The 12,750-nt window shown below is 54.2% G+C and overlaps 1 protein-coding gene across 1 annotated transcript; it reads left to right on the forward strand.

The window, feature by feature from the left end:
• Window positions 1–4,039: 4,039 nt before the first annotated feature.
• Window positions 4,040–8,353, forward strand: SOX7 (SRY-box transcription factor 7). The gene is made up of 2 exons (XM_041426191.1): window positions 4,040–4,341; window positions 6,256–8,353. The coding sequence occupies exons 1-2, from the start codon at window positions 4,116–4,118 to the stop codon at window positions 7,152–7,154; spliced, it is 1,125 nt and encodes a 374-aa protein (XP_041282125.1). The 5' UTR covers window positions 4,040–4,115; the 3' UTR covers window positions 7,155–8,353.
• The last annotated feature ends 4,397 nt before the right edge of the window (window positions 8,354–12,750 follow it).

The raw sequence follows: 12,750 nt of genomic DNA on the forward strand, positions 1-12,750 counted from the left end.
GCTGGAAAAAAAAGATCTGGGAATAGTGTATCCTATTGGATATGGGGTGAGGATTGTGGGCCTCCAAAGCCATTCTTTGCCTGATTTCCCCCTCATTCCTGAGCAGGAACCCCCAGGAAGGATCTGAGCTCAGAGAACTTGGGACAACAACCAAGGCTTTTGTTTCTGTACCTGTTCCATCCAGGGATAAACCAATTTTGTCTTGGATCAGCAAACTTTTAGTGATGTGGGACTGGGAAATGCAGTACAAATACATAATATGTGGTGGCAGAAGTGAGAATATTGTAAAACAAATTGAAGCTTCGTTTCTCAGCAAGTCAAAATCTGCTTCTGAATCATGCAAATGCATTTTTTTCTTATCTTAATCCATCTTCATAAATTTAAAGGTGTAAGAAGGAAAGTTTTCCTAGTTCCTTTTAACCCAAAGGCATTAAAATATATATTTTTGTAACCTTTAAACTGCATTTTAAAAGTAGTAAGAGCGGAACTATTCGGCACAGTGCTGAAAAATTTAGCATTTCAAGGGTTTGGGGGGAAGCTTTTCTGCATTTTTTTTTGTATAATACGAAAGCTCTGGGGTTTTATTACCTAGAAAATAAATGGTCCAGGTAGCAATCCCTGGGGAAAACCTGGTGGAATCAAGGAGGATGGGCAGTGGGCAGAGTTGGGAACTGCAGCACTGAGGGAATCTTCTGCTGGGAATCCCCAGCTCTCTCTGCAAAAACTTCCCTTGGGAGCCAAGAGTTTCATCAATAATTAAGGAACATGTGAATATTGAGCTAATTTAGGATTTGCACTTTCTCACATATTTTAATGTCCCTGAAGGTTGGTGGGGTGTGAGATGGGAGGGAGAGGGTGAAAATAAACCCTCCCTTTGCAGGAGTAAAATTCCAGATGTTGGATCCTCCCCTCAAAAAAAAAAAAAAAAAAAAAAAAAAAAAAAAAAAAGAGGGATATTTTTAAAGAGGTGGTCGTTCCATATAGGGTTCAGGCACTCATTTTCTGCCTGGCCCATGGGAGTTGTTGCCACTGTTCCCCATCCGTGAAAATGGGGGAGAACAAAGCTTTCTTCCCCCCTTTGTCTGCTCCATCTATTTTCGCTCGCGGCTTTTCGCCGTAATTTCCCTGTTCCCAAAGCCCTGGGAGAGCTCTGCTGCTTCCTGTGCCCCAGATACAGGTGAAGCCTCACAGCAGAGCAGGGAAGGTGAAAAAAGTAATCTCGAGGTTTTTCCAGACTAATTACCCCGATCCGGTGGTAATTAAGAGGTGGCATTTTCACATGGCCCCAGCCTCCTTTATGTAACGTGGGAGCTTCCGACAGGACAGGTTTGACCAGCATTTTAGGCAGGGTGCAGAATGAAACCCTCCTTACTAATGCCATCAGAATGCCAGGTGCTGCAGGAGAGGGGGAGAAGGGGAAAAAAAAAGTGGTTATTAATAACAGTAGCAGTGTTTGCACTTAAAATTCTGTATGGGGGCCCTGGGAAGGGAGGAAATCCAAACGAGGAATATTCTGCTGGATTTCTTTGTGCTGTAACCACACAGGAGCCCCAGATTGTGTCTCAGGAGGTTCTGAAAAGCCACGATGTTGACCCCTGTGATACCTTTGGGAGGTCAAATGTTACTCTCAGGATGTGGAGGGAATAATGAGGATCAGGAACACCCAGAAAGATGCTCCGAGAGCTTCCAGGCTTTGGCAGCAGAGGCAGGAGTGGGTGCAGGTCCTGTCCTTGCTCAGGGTTTTTTCCTCTCCCAAACCTATCCTACCCATCCTGCAAAATATGGAAACAGAGGGCAAGGTGGAAGCAATCCTGTAAAAGGCATCAGCTGGAATTCATCCATCTCTTTCTTTTTCCCAGGAAGTGAAATTCTGCTGCTACTGCTAAAAATCCCTGGCCCCTGGGGCCTCCACAGAGGTGTTTTTATATTCATGATATCCAGGTCCTGAGCATCCTGAGGGTTAAAAAGTAACACTAAGCCATGCAACATATTCACCAAACCCAAAGTACCATCCTGTTCAAAACAAAACCTTGCAACCCCGGGCAGCCTCTTTTACAGGACACTTCCACCCTTCCTAAAGGGAGTTAAACAGAATTAAGGATGTTCCAGGTTTTCTTCCCAAAATATCACTGCCAACCTCTGCAGCAGCTCCAGCCTGCAAAATGCACCCGGGAGACCTGTGCAGGGCAGGGTGGGGAGTTTGACATCCTCCCTCCCTGCCCCATCCCGGCACTTCAAGGCGTGAGGCAGGACTTTGGGACAGAGCTGGAGCTGCTGGGACAGAACAAGCTGTCCCCAGGAGTGTGCCCGGCTCCAAACCCCACATAAAAGGCAGCTCCTCCTTGTGTGTGTGTCTGTGTGTGTGTGGAAAGGGTTTATAAATCTGTCCCGAGACCAGGAAATCTCCTGCGCCTTTTAGATTTAAGAGAAGTTGCCTTCCTGTTGTATTCCCAGATAACGCAGCTCTGATGGAGCCCACTTGTAAATAGCTTAATAGATTTAATCAGTTCCTTTGGAAAATGTTGCTGCTTCCGCAGGGTTTTAGTTCTGTCCCGGGGAAAAGCTCGGGGAGGGCAGTTGCTGCTTCTGCTGAGAGCAAAGTTGGCAGATTCCAGCACTCCTGACCCCAAAATCGCTGCAATCCACAAGAAACCAAAGCCATCCCGCTCCTGTGCAGAGGGAAGGGAGAGACCAGGAAGCCCAGGCGGATCCTGCCCGGCTCGCATTTACATGAGCTCTCTCCATCACTCCTAATCTGACAAGAGTCAATAGGAACACCCAGGCACGTGGGAAACCTGCCTGAACTCCCCGGTCTGGGATCTGCGCCGGGCTTTTCCCCCCTGCCTTGGGGTCAGATGGGGCAGCCTCGGCCAGCCCCAGGAAACGCCCGCCCATCCCGCACCCCGTCCCGCTGCTTTTCTGGCAGCACGGAAAGGAAACCCACGGCCAGTCAAAGCGGAGCCGCTGCAGCCCTGCAGCCCCGTGCCCGCGGGTCAAAATCATACAGGAATCCAGCCACCAAATACATTCCCCAGGGCAGGCTGCAGGGATGAGCAGGGAAAGGGCAGCCGGTTGGGGATTTTCGGTGCCATCACCTTCCTGGAGATCCTTTGTCCTAGTGAGAGGAATGCTGCTTGGATGATTTTCCCACCCTTGTGAACACCCAGCTGGGGTTAGTGGGGAATACCATTGTGTGGCTTTGGGACTTCCATCCCATCCAGCCTTTTTGGGTTGGGGCAGCACTCCATAAAAAGCAGTAGCAAGGGAAAGATCCTTTGTCTCCCAGTGTCCAGGGATGGGCAGTGGGGACCAGCTGGAGATGTTTCATCCTCTTTGAGCTGTGCCCAGCCCAATCCCTGCCTTATTTTCCCCTAAAAGCTGCCTTAGGAGTCTGACCAAGCTGGACAAGGACCCGCCAGCAGGTTCATTGTGTCCCAGTTTCCATCCCATACAAAGGGATCTGAAAATTTGGGGTGAAAACCCACATGGGGTAGGCAAAGCACAGCGTGGGCTGGTGGTTGAAGCAGGAGAAGTGGGGAAAAGGTGTCCCTGTCTGTGGGATCCGTGCCTCGATTTCCCTTGGCAAAGAGGGTTCCTGCAGCTTGTCAAAACCTGGGGAGGAGCCCTTTGCACCCCAGTGGGATCTTCCTTTCGGTGCCATTTCCCTTTTCTTTCCAAGTTTTCAGTGCCTTTATCTCCTCTCTCTGTGTTACCCCCCAGATTTAAAGTTTGAAGGTCCCTGAGGTGCAGGGGGGCAGCGGGGCTGTTTGGGGGCGGGACATCTCCAGCTCTCTCTTCACTCCCTTTCAGTGAGCAAAATAAGGAAAAAATAATAATAAAAGAGGGGGAGGGGGAAGTGGGAAGGAGACAGGGGGGTGTTGGGGGTGCTGCTTCCCCGGGGGGGTGCCGGGCAGAGGGTGGGGAGAAGTTTTCTCGCAGCACCATCCCGGCCGGGGCTGAGGAGTTTGCAAACAAGGAGGAGCAGCGAGTCCCTTCGGTGTCATTGGAGGAGGCTTTTTCCAAGGAGCTCATAAATACGGGAGAGGCCGGGCAGGAGGCTGGGACTGCGCGGGGACCCCGAGGGCAGCGCGGCGGGGCGGGGGGGCCGGGGGGCCATGGCTGCGCTGCTCAGCACATTCCCCTGGCCGGAGCGGCTGGAGGGGGACGCGGGCGAGGGGCTGTCCCCAGGGCCACCCCCCCGAGCGTCGCAGGGCGAGAAGGGCTCCGAGAGCCGCATCCGCCGGCCCATGAACGCGTTCATGGTGTGGGCGAAGGACGAGAGGAAGCGGCTGGCGGTGCAGAACCCCGACCTGCACAACGCGGAGCTCAGCAAGATGCTCGGTGAGGAGCGCGGAGGGCGCGGGTTTGGGGGGAGACGGGCGGGGGGAGATCGGGGACCCACCCGGGCATCCCCCGGGGTGCAAACCCTGCCCCGATCCCGTGCACCCGGGACCCACCCAGCCATCCAGGTGCAAATCCTGTCGGGATTCAGTGCCCAGGGGCACCCACCGGAGATCCCTGAGGGTGCAAACCTTGTCCGATTCGGTACCCATGAGCCCACCAGGGCATTCCCGGGGGTGCAAACCCTGCCCGGATCCGGTGGCTCAGGGGAGGCACCCACGCGCCCACCTGGGCATGGGATGCACACCCTGCTCGGATCCAGCGCTCCGGGCTTGGTCCTCAGGCACTCACCTGCGGTCCCGGGAGTGAAAACCCCGTCCGGATTCAGTGCATTGGGGAGGGGATCCAGGCACTCTCCGGCCATTTCTGGGCTGCAAATCCCATCCAGATCCAGTGCCCCGTGTTGGGAACCATGTTCCCACCCGGTGACCCCAGAGTGCAAATCCCATCCAGATCCAGTGCCCCGGATTGGGAATGCCAGCACCACTGGCCATCCCTGGGGGTGCCAACCCTGCCCAGCTGGGGACCCGGTCTGGCACGCAGCAGGAGGGCACCCCTACACCTCCCTGGCTGTTTTTGGGGTGCAAAGCCAGCCCGGGTGCAGCACGCTGGGGCTGCAATGCCTGATGGAGTTCTGCACCCCGGGAGAGCACCGTGCACCCACCCTGTCACCCAGGGGGTGCTCACCCCAGAACTGTCCCACACTCCAGGTGTGCAGCCACTCCTCAGGGTGCAAAGCCTGATGGTGTCCTGCATCCCAGAGCACAGGCACCCTGCCACCCCTCTGCTGCAAACCCTGAGGGTGCTACCCTGCTCTGCAAGGAGGGACCCCCAAATTTTCCTGGCCTGTCCTTGCTGTGCCACTCTGTGCCAGTATTACATGGCTGGGGGGTGTGCGTGTATTTCTGCTGTTACTTTTGGGGGATCACAACCCATTCTGAGCACACATTTTTTTTCCCACCCCCCATCCACTATTTTCCCTTCCTCTCAATCCCCATTTTGATGTGAAACCAAAAGGGCAAACCGAAATTATCAGCCCAGACAGCCTGAGAAAGATCTGCCCGAATTGCAGCACAGCTTTGCTGCCCAACCTCTTGTCCAAAGTTTGTGTTTCCCTGGACAGTTCTGTGGTGTTTTCTTTGGTGGTTTGGGTTTTCTCCTCGCTGCTTTGCCATGCAGCATCTCAGCTTATTAGTGTTATTTTTGCTGTCTCAGGCCATGGGAAGGCATCAAAGGCTTTGATGTGTATCCTCATTTCTCCCCCTTACCCTGAGGAACAGCCTGGGACAGCCTCACTGTGGGATAAACCCCCCTGCCCAATTCTTCTTCTCTGTGCTCTGTCTTGGGGACATTTTATCTCAAACAGGGAGGCACGAGGTCATAGGATTACAGAATCATGGAATGGTTTGGAAGGGCCCTTAAAAACCATCTAATCCATCCCCCTGCCATGGGCAGGGACACCTTCCACCATCCAGACCAGCTGTCACAGTGCCCAGGTCTCCTTGTGCCCTGGTGCAAGTCCTGGCAGGGCATGAGCTGGGGCACCTTAAAGGACAGCACGTCTTGACCCTCTGCTCAGCCAGGCACGGCCTTGGCTGTCCCTGCTCCACAGCCCACGGAGCTGGGAGAGTTCATCTGCCTGGATTTATTTACTAACCCTAAACCCACCTCGTGTGGGGACTTGTGATGAAGCAGTCAAAGACCCTATAGCAGCCTCAATTCCCCCTTCTTCTCCCACCCCCTGTCACCTCATCCCCCTGAGGGGTTTTAGGGATGTGTCCTCTGCGTGCCAGGCGGGATGTTGAGCACACTCGGGAGGCTGCAGGTGCTAAGGGAGCGTGTCCTCCGTTTCAGGGAAGTCCTGGAAGGCGCTGAGCCTGTCGCAGAAGCGTCCCTACGTGGAGGAGGCCGAGCGGCTGCGGGTGAAGCACATGCAAGATTATCCCAACTACAAGTACCGGCCCCGTCGGAAGAAGCAGGTCAAGCGCATCGGCAAGCGGGTGGATCCCGGCTTTCTGCTGGGCAGCCTGACCCGGGACCAGAACTCTGTGCCGGAAAAGCGGACCTGCAGTCGGGCCGGGGGGGACAAAGAGGGCCCGGGTGAGTACCCCCCCCGCCCGGGGCTGCCGGCTGTGCGGGCGTACCGGGAGGCTCCAGGCAGCGGCAGCAGCACCAGCGTGGACACCTACCCCTACGGGCTGCCCACCCCGCCGGAGATGTCCCCTCTGGATGCCATAGACCCCGAGCAGAGCTTCTTCTCCTCGCCCTGCCCCGAGGAGCATCACCGCTCCCACCTCGCCGGTGCCACCTTCTCCCCGGAGTACGCTGGCGGCTCGCTGCCGTGCGGCCACCACCCGCTCAGCCCCATGCCACAGCCGGCCACCTGCATGATCCCCCCGGCCTCCAGCTGCCCTTCCCTTCCTCCTCCTCCTCCTCCCAGCTACTACACACCCACCTTCCCCTCCCTACCCCCTCCCAGCCTCCATGCCCACCTGGGCCAGCTCTCCCCGCCGCCCGACCACCACGGCTTCGACACCTTGGACCAGCTGAGCCAAGCGGAGCTGCTGGGGGAGATGGACCGCAATGAGTTTGATCAGTATCTCAACAACCCCGGCCACGGTGACCACCACGGCGGGGCCTTGGCCAACGGGCACGTCCCGGTGTCCGGCAGCACCCACAGCTCCGAGAACAGCCTCATCTCCGTCCTGGCTGATGCCACGGCCACCTACTACAATAACTACAGCGTCTCTTAGGAGCCCAGCCGGGGCCGCCTGGACCGGCCGAGAAAGGACCCGACACTGTTCCGAGGCGTTGCTCCCTGGGGACATCGCCAGTGGCCCTCAGGGTGACCGAGTCCCAACCACTCCAGGGCCCTGGAGTCTCCTCGGTGCTGTAGGTAAAGGATTTGGGTTGTTGGGTCACCACCGTGCAAAGCCTGGAGTGCTCTGCTCCGACGGTGGCCAGTGAGCATTTCCCGACGCCAAAACCCTTTGGCCAAGTCCCTCTTCCAAAGCAGGGATTCTCCTGGGAGCACAGAAAGGCTGCCCCTCATTTTGGGGTATCCCCAGCTCTGTTTTGGAGTCAGGAATGCAGCAGAACCCCACAAATGTCAGGTCTGAATTCCCCCTGGAAGGGGGAAAGGCAGGGATGGGAGAAGGGAAGATTTTGGTGAAGGTCCACGAGCTGGTTTTGGGTTCCGGTGGTGGAGTTGCTGCCTGACCACCCTGACCTGCCTGACTGCTCCAATGGGGATTAAAGCCCCCATCGCCTGCCCCAGAGCATGGATTGGGGGATTCAACCCTCAGGAAATGCCAGAGGGGATGGGACACCAGACAGGAGAGGGGTAGCCAGCCCCGAGAGCACTGAGCCTGTTCTGGAGTTGGGTAAGATCAGGGCTTGGAAAGGCAGGATCCAGCTGGCATCCACCCCTGGGAGCAGGCCCTGGGATGAACATTTTGGCCAAGAGGTGATGATGTAGCAGACACTTTTTTTTATCAAACATCCTTTGAAGGGGAAGGCTCCATGTTTGGAGCCACAGTGCCCAATGCCTCTCCCTAACTCTGGCGTTTTATTGCTTGTAATAAAGCTGTACATTGATTTATTCCTTCCATTATTCCTCCCGCCCCCCACCTCGGATTTTGTATTGCTCGAGTTCTCTTCCTTTCCATAAAGATGAAGCTTTATTTTAAATCAGTTATATGACATGATTAATCTTAGTGTTTACTGTATGGCACTTGGTAATGATTAGTTAGTAACGTGGTTATGATTTCCTGGTTTCAGTCCCCAAAATGTATTAATAATAATTGCAAACAAAACTTTAAAAAAAACCCCAAAAGTTCACCGGTTTTTAAGCTAATGCATTCCATCTCTTTTGTGTGACTCTATGCATTTTGAATGAGTGTAGATACGAGTTTGCATAAAATATTTAATTTAAATAAATATGTTTTTATATGATGATTGTTCGATGATTTAAATTGCTGTCGCTATTGACAACAGTTTTCAAAACAGAAACATTTCCCTTGCAAGTGCTATTTTTTTATATTTTTGTTGTCATCGTTGTTGTTGGTATTTTCAGCCAAATTTTTCTACTTCCATTTTTTTATAAATAAAACAAAGATCTGTGGTTATCTTTACAAATTGTGTACTGCTTTCTAACAAACAGACTCGGGGCATGATGAGTGCCTACCCTCACTTTTCATGGAGTGTCTCAGGGGCTCAGGTCACTGTGCTGGCCTTGATCCTGCTTTTGCCATCTCTTAGATATGACCTTTGTAATCCTGTTTCTATATTACAGTGGAGTCAAGAGCTTTGCCTTTGGTGAGCAGAGATTTTGCTAATTTATGGAGTGAGTGCCTAGAAGGTGGGTTTTAGTCGCATTTAAGGTTCTCTTTTCTTTCACAGTTTGGGTGATTCACCTTTTAAGCTGCTCCACAGTGTGGGGACCTTGAAAAGGGTCCTCATTTCAGGTGCACATTGAGGCAATGAGGCCTCAGAAATATGTGGGGGTCAAATTTGTGGAGGCACCTGAAAGTGACATAGAGTGGCTTGGCCAGCAAAGAGAAAAGCTTAATCCATGTTGTTGTTCATGGAAAAGCATCACAGCCTGCTCTTGCCAGGCATTAAATCAGGCTGTGTCCCTGATGTCCTTGAGGGTAAGCCAGGCACAGAGAATCCCAGAGTTGTAAGGAAGTGACCTCTGGAGACCCAAGGCAGGGTAAACATCTCCCAAAGCAGTGTCCTGCTGCTGACCTGAGTCCTCCTGCTTGGCCCCAAAAAGTGGAGGAGCACATTTGTAGTGCCCTTTGTGATGCCACCTCTGGGTGGAGTGTCTGGGAGGGGTCTTCAGAGGTCACCCAACCCAATCCAACCCAATCCTGTCCCTTGTCTCCCATAAATGACATCACTGATCCATGAAGCCCATGGTCCCAGAAGGTGGAGGTTGTGTGAGCATTTGGGGAGGCACCAACATGATCCTGTCCTGTTCTCCTTTATCCCCCACTTGTACCCCCTGGATTCAGCTCTGCCATCCTGCCTCTTCCTTCTTCCATCTCTCAGGCATCCAAACTCACCCTTGGCCTTTCCTTTTAGGGGAAAAGGAATGGATGCCTTAGGGTGTCCTGCCAGCCTCAGGTAGTGTGGTGGCTCAGCCCAAATGTGACTCTTCCAAGAGGATTTTGGAGCTGGAGGGAGGGAGGTGCCAGGATCCTGTTTGGCCTCTCTGCCCAGCAGTGTTGACTCATGTGGGACCATGCCAGCAGCAGGAGTGGGGCTGCTTTTCCCTTCTCCATCTCTCCCTGCAATCCCTGTGGTGCCCCAGGTCTGAGAGACAGCAGAGAATAGAGAAACTGCCCTGGGGAGGAGGCTCAGCCCTCCCAGTCCCCCAGAAATTCAGCTCTGGGTATTGCCACCAGCCTGATCTGGGATGTCATATTTTTATCCTATAGGATCCTTTCTCCAGGATATTGACCCTACTGATCCTTCTCCTTATTCCCATGCCTTGAGCAACAATGGGATCAACTGCACCACCCTATAAGCCTTTTCCCTCCTTGCTTTCATCCCATGCAGGGCTGCTGGAAACAAACCCCTCTCCAAGAGCTCCCAGCATCTCCCAGGGTCTGATTCCCCAGGAAAAGGGGTTTCTCCACACACCCCATCCCCAAGGAGCCCGTCGTGCCCGGATGAACGGAGAGCCCCGCCAGCCAAGCCTGTCCCCACTTGCTCAACCCAGAGCCACGTGAGGAGAGGTGGGAGCTTGTCCCTGTGCTCTCTGCACGCCAGGAACAGCTACAGGCCCCAACCGGGAGCTGGGGCCCCCCGAGGGCGTTGGGAGCCTCAGCCAAGGCGAGGTGCGGCTCCCTGGGAGCCACGGCCGGATCCGGGCACACGCCCAGCACCTGGAGCAGCCGGCTCCCACCTCCAGGACACTGCAGCCCAGATGGGGTTCAGGAACACCACCCCTTCTCTGGGGGGATGGAAAATGAGATGCTATAAGTCAACCCCCTCTACCCACAGCAATTTTTTGGGATGCAGGATGTTGCTGCAGGGAGCAGATGGAAAATAAGTGGCTGGCAGAGGTGGGAAGGAGTGGTTTTGCTTGGAGAGTGGGCATCCATACAAAAGACTGCTGGCTGTCGGTGTTTATGGATGTTGAGGGGGGTCTAGACCCCAAGCAGGACTTGCTCTGCATCAGTCCTAGGCATGTTTCTCCTCCCTCCCCATCCCAAATCCAGGAGCCCATGGCTGTCTCTGTGCATGCTGAGGAGACTTGTGGTTTGTGGCCTGCTGTCCCCAGCCTGGGAACCAGCAGGAAAATCAAATCAGGGCTGCAGGAAGGGATAAAACAGCTTCACACCACATTTGGGCTCCTGCTCGGGGGTGTCAGCTTGGGCCAGGAGAGGGGTATCTCCCTGCCACGAGGTGGGCAGGGTGTGACCCCTCTGCCCCCGGTGTCCAGTGACCTTGGCCAGTCCTTGGCCCTGTGGCTGTGCAGGTCATGGTGCTGGGATGAGGTCACCTTCCTGGATAGCTGGAACTTGGGCTGGCCAGGAGCTGCCTGCCGTGTGTGTCATGCCCTGGGCAATTTCCCTTGCATCCCCTGAGCAGGTGGCTGTCCTCTCTCTGCTTGTCCCAGTGCCACTGGAGAGGGGTGGGCCCTGGTGACAAACAGCCACAAAGATGTTCCATGCCTCAGTTTCCCTGTCTGTAAAACAGAGATAATTCTTCCTTCCCTCCCACCCTTTTTCCAAACAGCACTGGGACATGACCTGTCTCTTCCCCAGAATTTGAACAGGACCAAGTGCTTGTGCTGCCTTTAGCAAGAGGAGTCCCTGCCCCATTTGAGGGATCTGGATCCTGCTAGGAAATCAGCTGGGAGACAACAATTTTCCCATTATTTTTCAAAGCAGAACCAGGTGACAGAAGTAGAGGCAGAGAAAGGGGTGAGATGTCTGGACTAAGCTCACCCTTCAAATCAGCAACAGAGCCTAGAGAGACCCTCAACAAAGCCAACTCCCCCAAATCCCCACATCCTAAATCTCCTTTTACCCCCTTTTTTACTCACCTTCCCCCCTCCATCCTTTTTTTTTTTCCCCACCCCACCCTGACTCCAAACCCTGCTGCACCCCACGGCTGGGAGGGCAGGATCAGACCCTCCCTCCTGTCTCTCCAGAGGAGGGAATGAGACAAGCTGCTGAGTGGTTTCCTGCCCAGCACTGCCAATGGGAGCTGCTTGGGGTGCCGGGAGCAGGGGAGGATGTATCCGGAGCTGAGTGTTTCCTGGCAGATAAGGCCAACCCCTCCTGCCGGATGTTATGAGTCCAGGTCCTACCTCCACGTTTCAAGAGAAGGGGCCGAGGAAAGGCTTGGATGTTTATGTCAAGGAAAAATAACTTCTCCCTCTGTGTACAATCCTCTGGCTCCCCCAGGGCTACGTGCGGCAGGGTAAATGCTGGGAATAGGAAAACGGGCGAGGAGGGTGATGGGGAGCAAGGGGGCCTGTGGGAAGGCTGGGGTCTCTCCCCCTGCTTGGGAATGTGCCAAGGCAAAGATAGGATGGATCTGGGGAGAAGAGCCTGAGGATGGATAGTGCATGCTCAGCACTGTGGGATCAGGCTCATCATCAATCCAGGGTTACCGTGGCCGAACCCTGTGTGTCACCCCTGGTGCCCATCTGGAGCAGATCCAGGCCCAGTTAGGATTTCTCCTCATCCTTCAGGTGAGACCCTTCAAGGCCAGAGCCAATGCAGCCCGCAGGGCTGGAGATCAGAGCTATCCTGCCCATCTCTGACATCCAGGGAATCAGATGCTGGCAGAGGGAGGACAGTGGCAGAGTTGGATCTGGCTGGGGAGGAGGAGAAAGTTGTGCAGTGGGTATGGAGAGAATGAGGAAAACATGGATTTTCTCCACATTTTTTTGCAACGAATAAGTAAAATCTAGTGCTGGCCAGAGCCTCTTCTTTGTGTTGTAGCTGTGCTATTCAATTCCTTCTGGGAACATCCCCAAGGCTCAAGCCAGAGCCTGTGCACTGCCTGAGGGCTGGTACATGTCCAGGGCCACCTCTGGATGATGGAAGAAACATGGAAAGACCTGCACTAGACTTAGACTGGTCAAGAAATCAGGACAGGGAAGACCCCCAGCTCTCAAGTATTACTATTCCCACTGAAATTATGCCAGATTCCAGCACAGCCATGCCCAGGACACAAATCCTGCCCAAGGCCCAGGAGGGGCCTGTGAGGTCATTTCACAGGGGCGGTTAGGACATTCCTGGTGAGGGTTTGGATGTGGTCAATATTTGGATGGGTCCAGACATTGAACAGCTTTTCATGGAGAGTTTTGTCTTCGTCATCAAT

This window comes from Onychostruthus taczanowskii, unplaced genomic scaffold, assembly GCF_017590055.1.
Source record: "Onychostruthus taczanowskii isolate IOZ18803 unplaced genomic scaffold, ASM1759005v1 scaffold90, whole genome shotgun sequence".
NCBI classification, from domain to species: Eukaryota; Metazoa; Chordata; class Aves; order Passeriformes; family Passeridae; genus Onychostruthus; species Onychostruthus taczanowskii.

Excerpts from the sequence above, each read along its gene's own strand:
- SOX7 (XM_041426191.1), top strand. The coding sequence starts at position 4,116 with ATGGCTGCGCTGCTCAGCACATTCCCCTGGCCGGAGCGGCTGGAGGGG. Across the intron at positions 4,342-6,255 it reads GGAGCTCAGCAAGATGCTCG|GGAAGTCCTGGAAGGCGCTG; the intron begins GTGAGGAGCGCG and ends CCTCCGTTTCAG.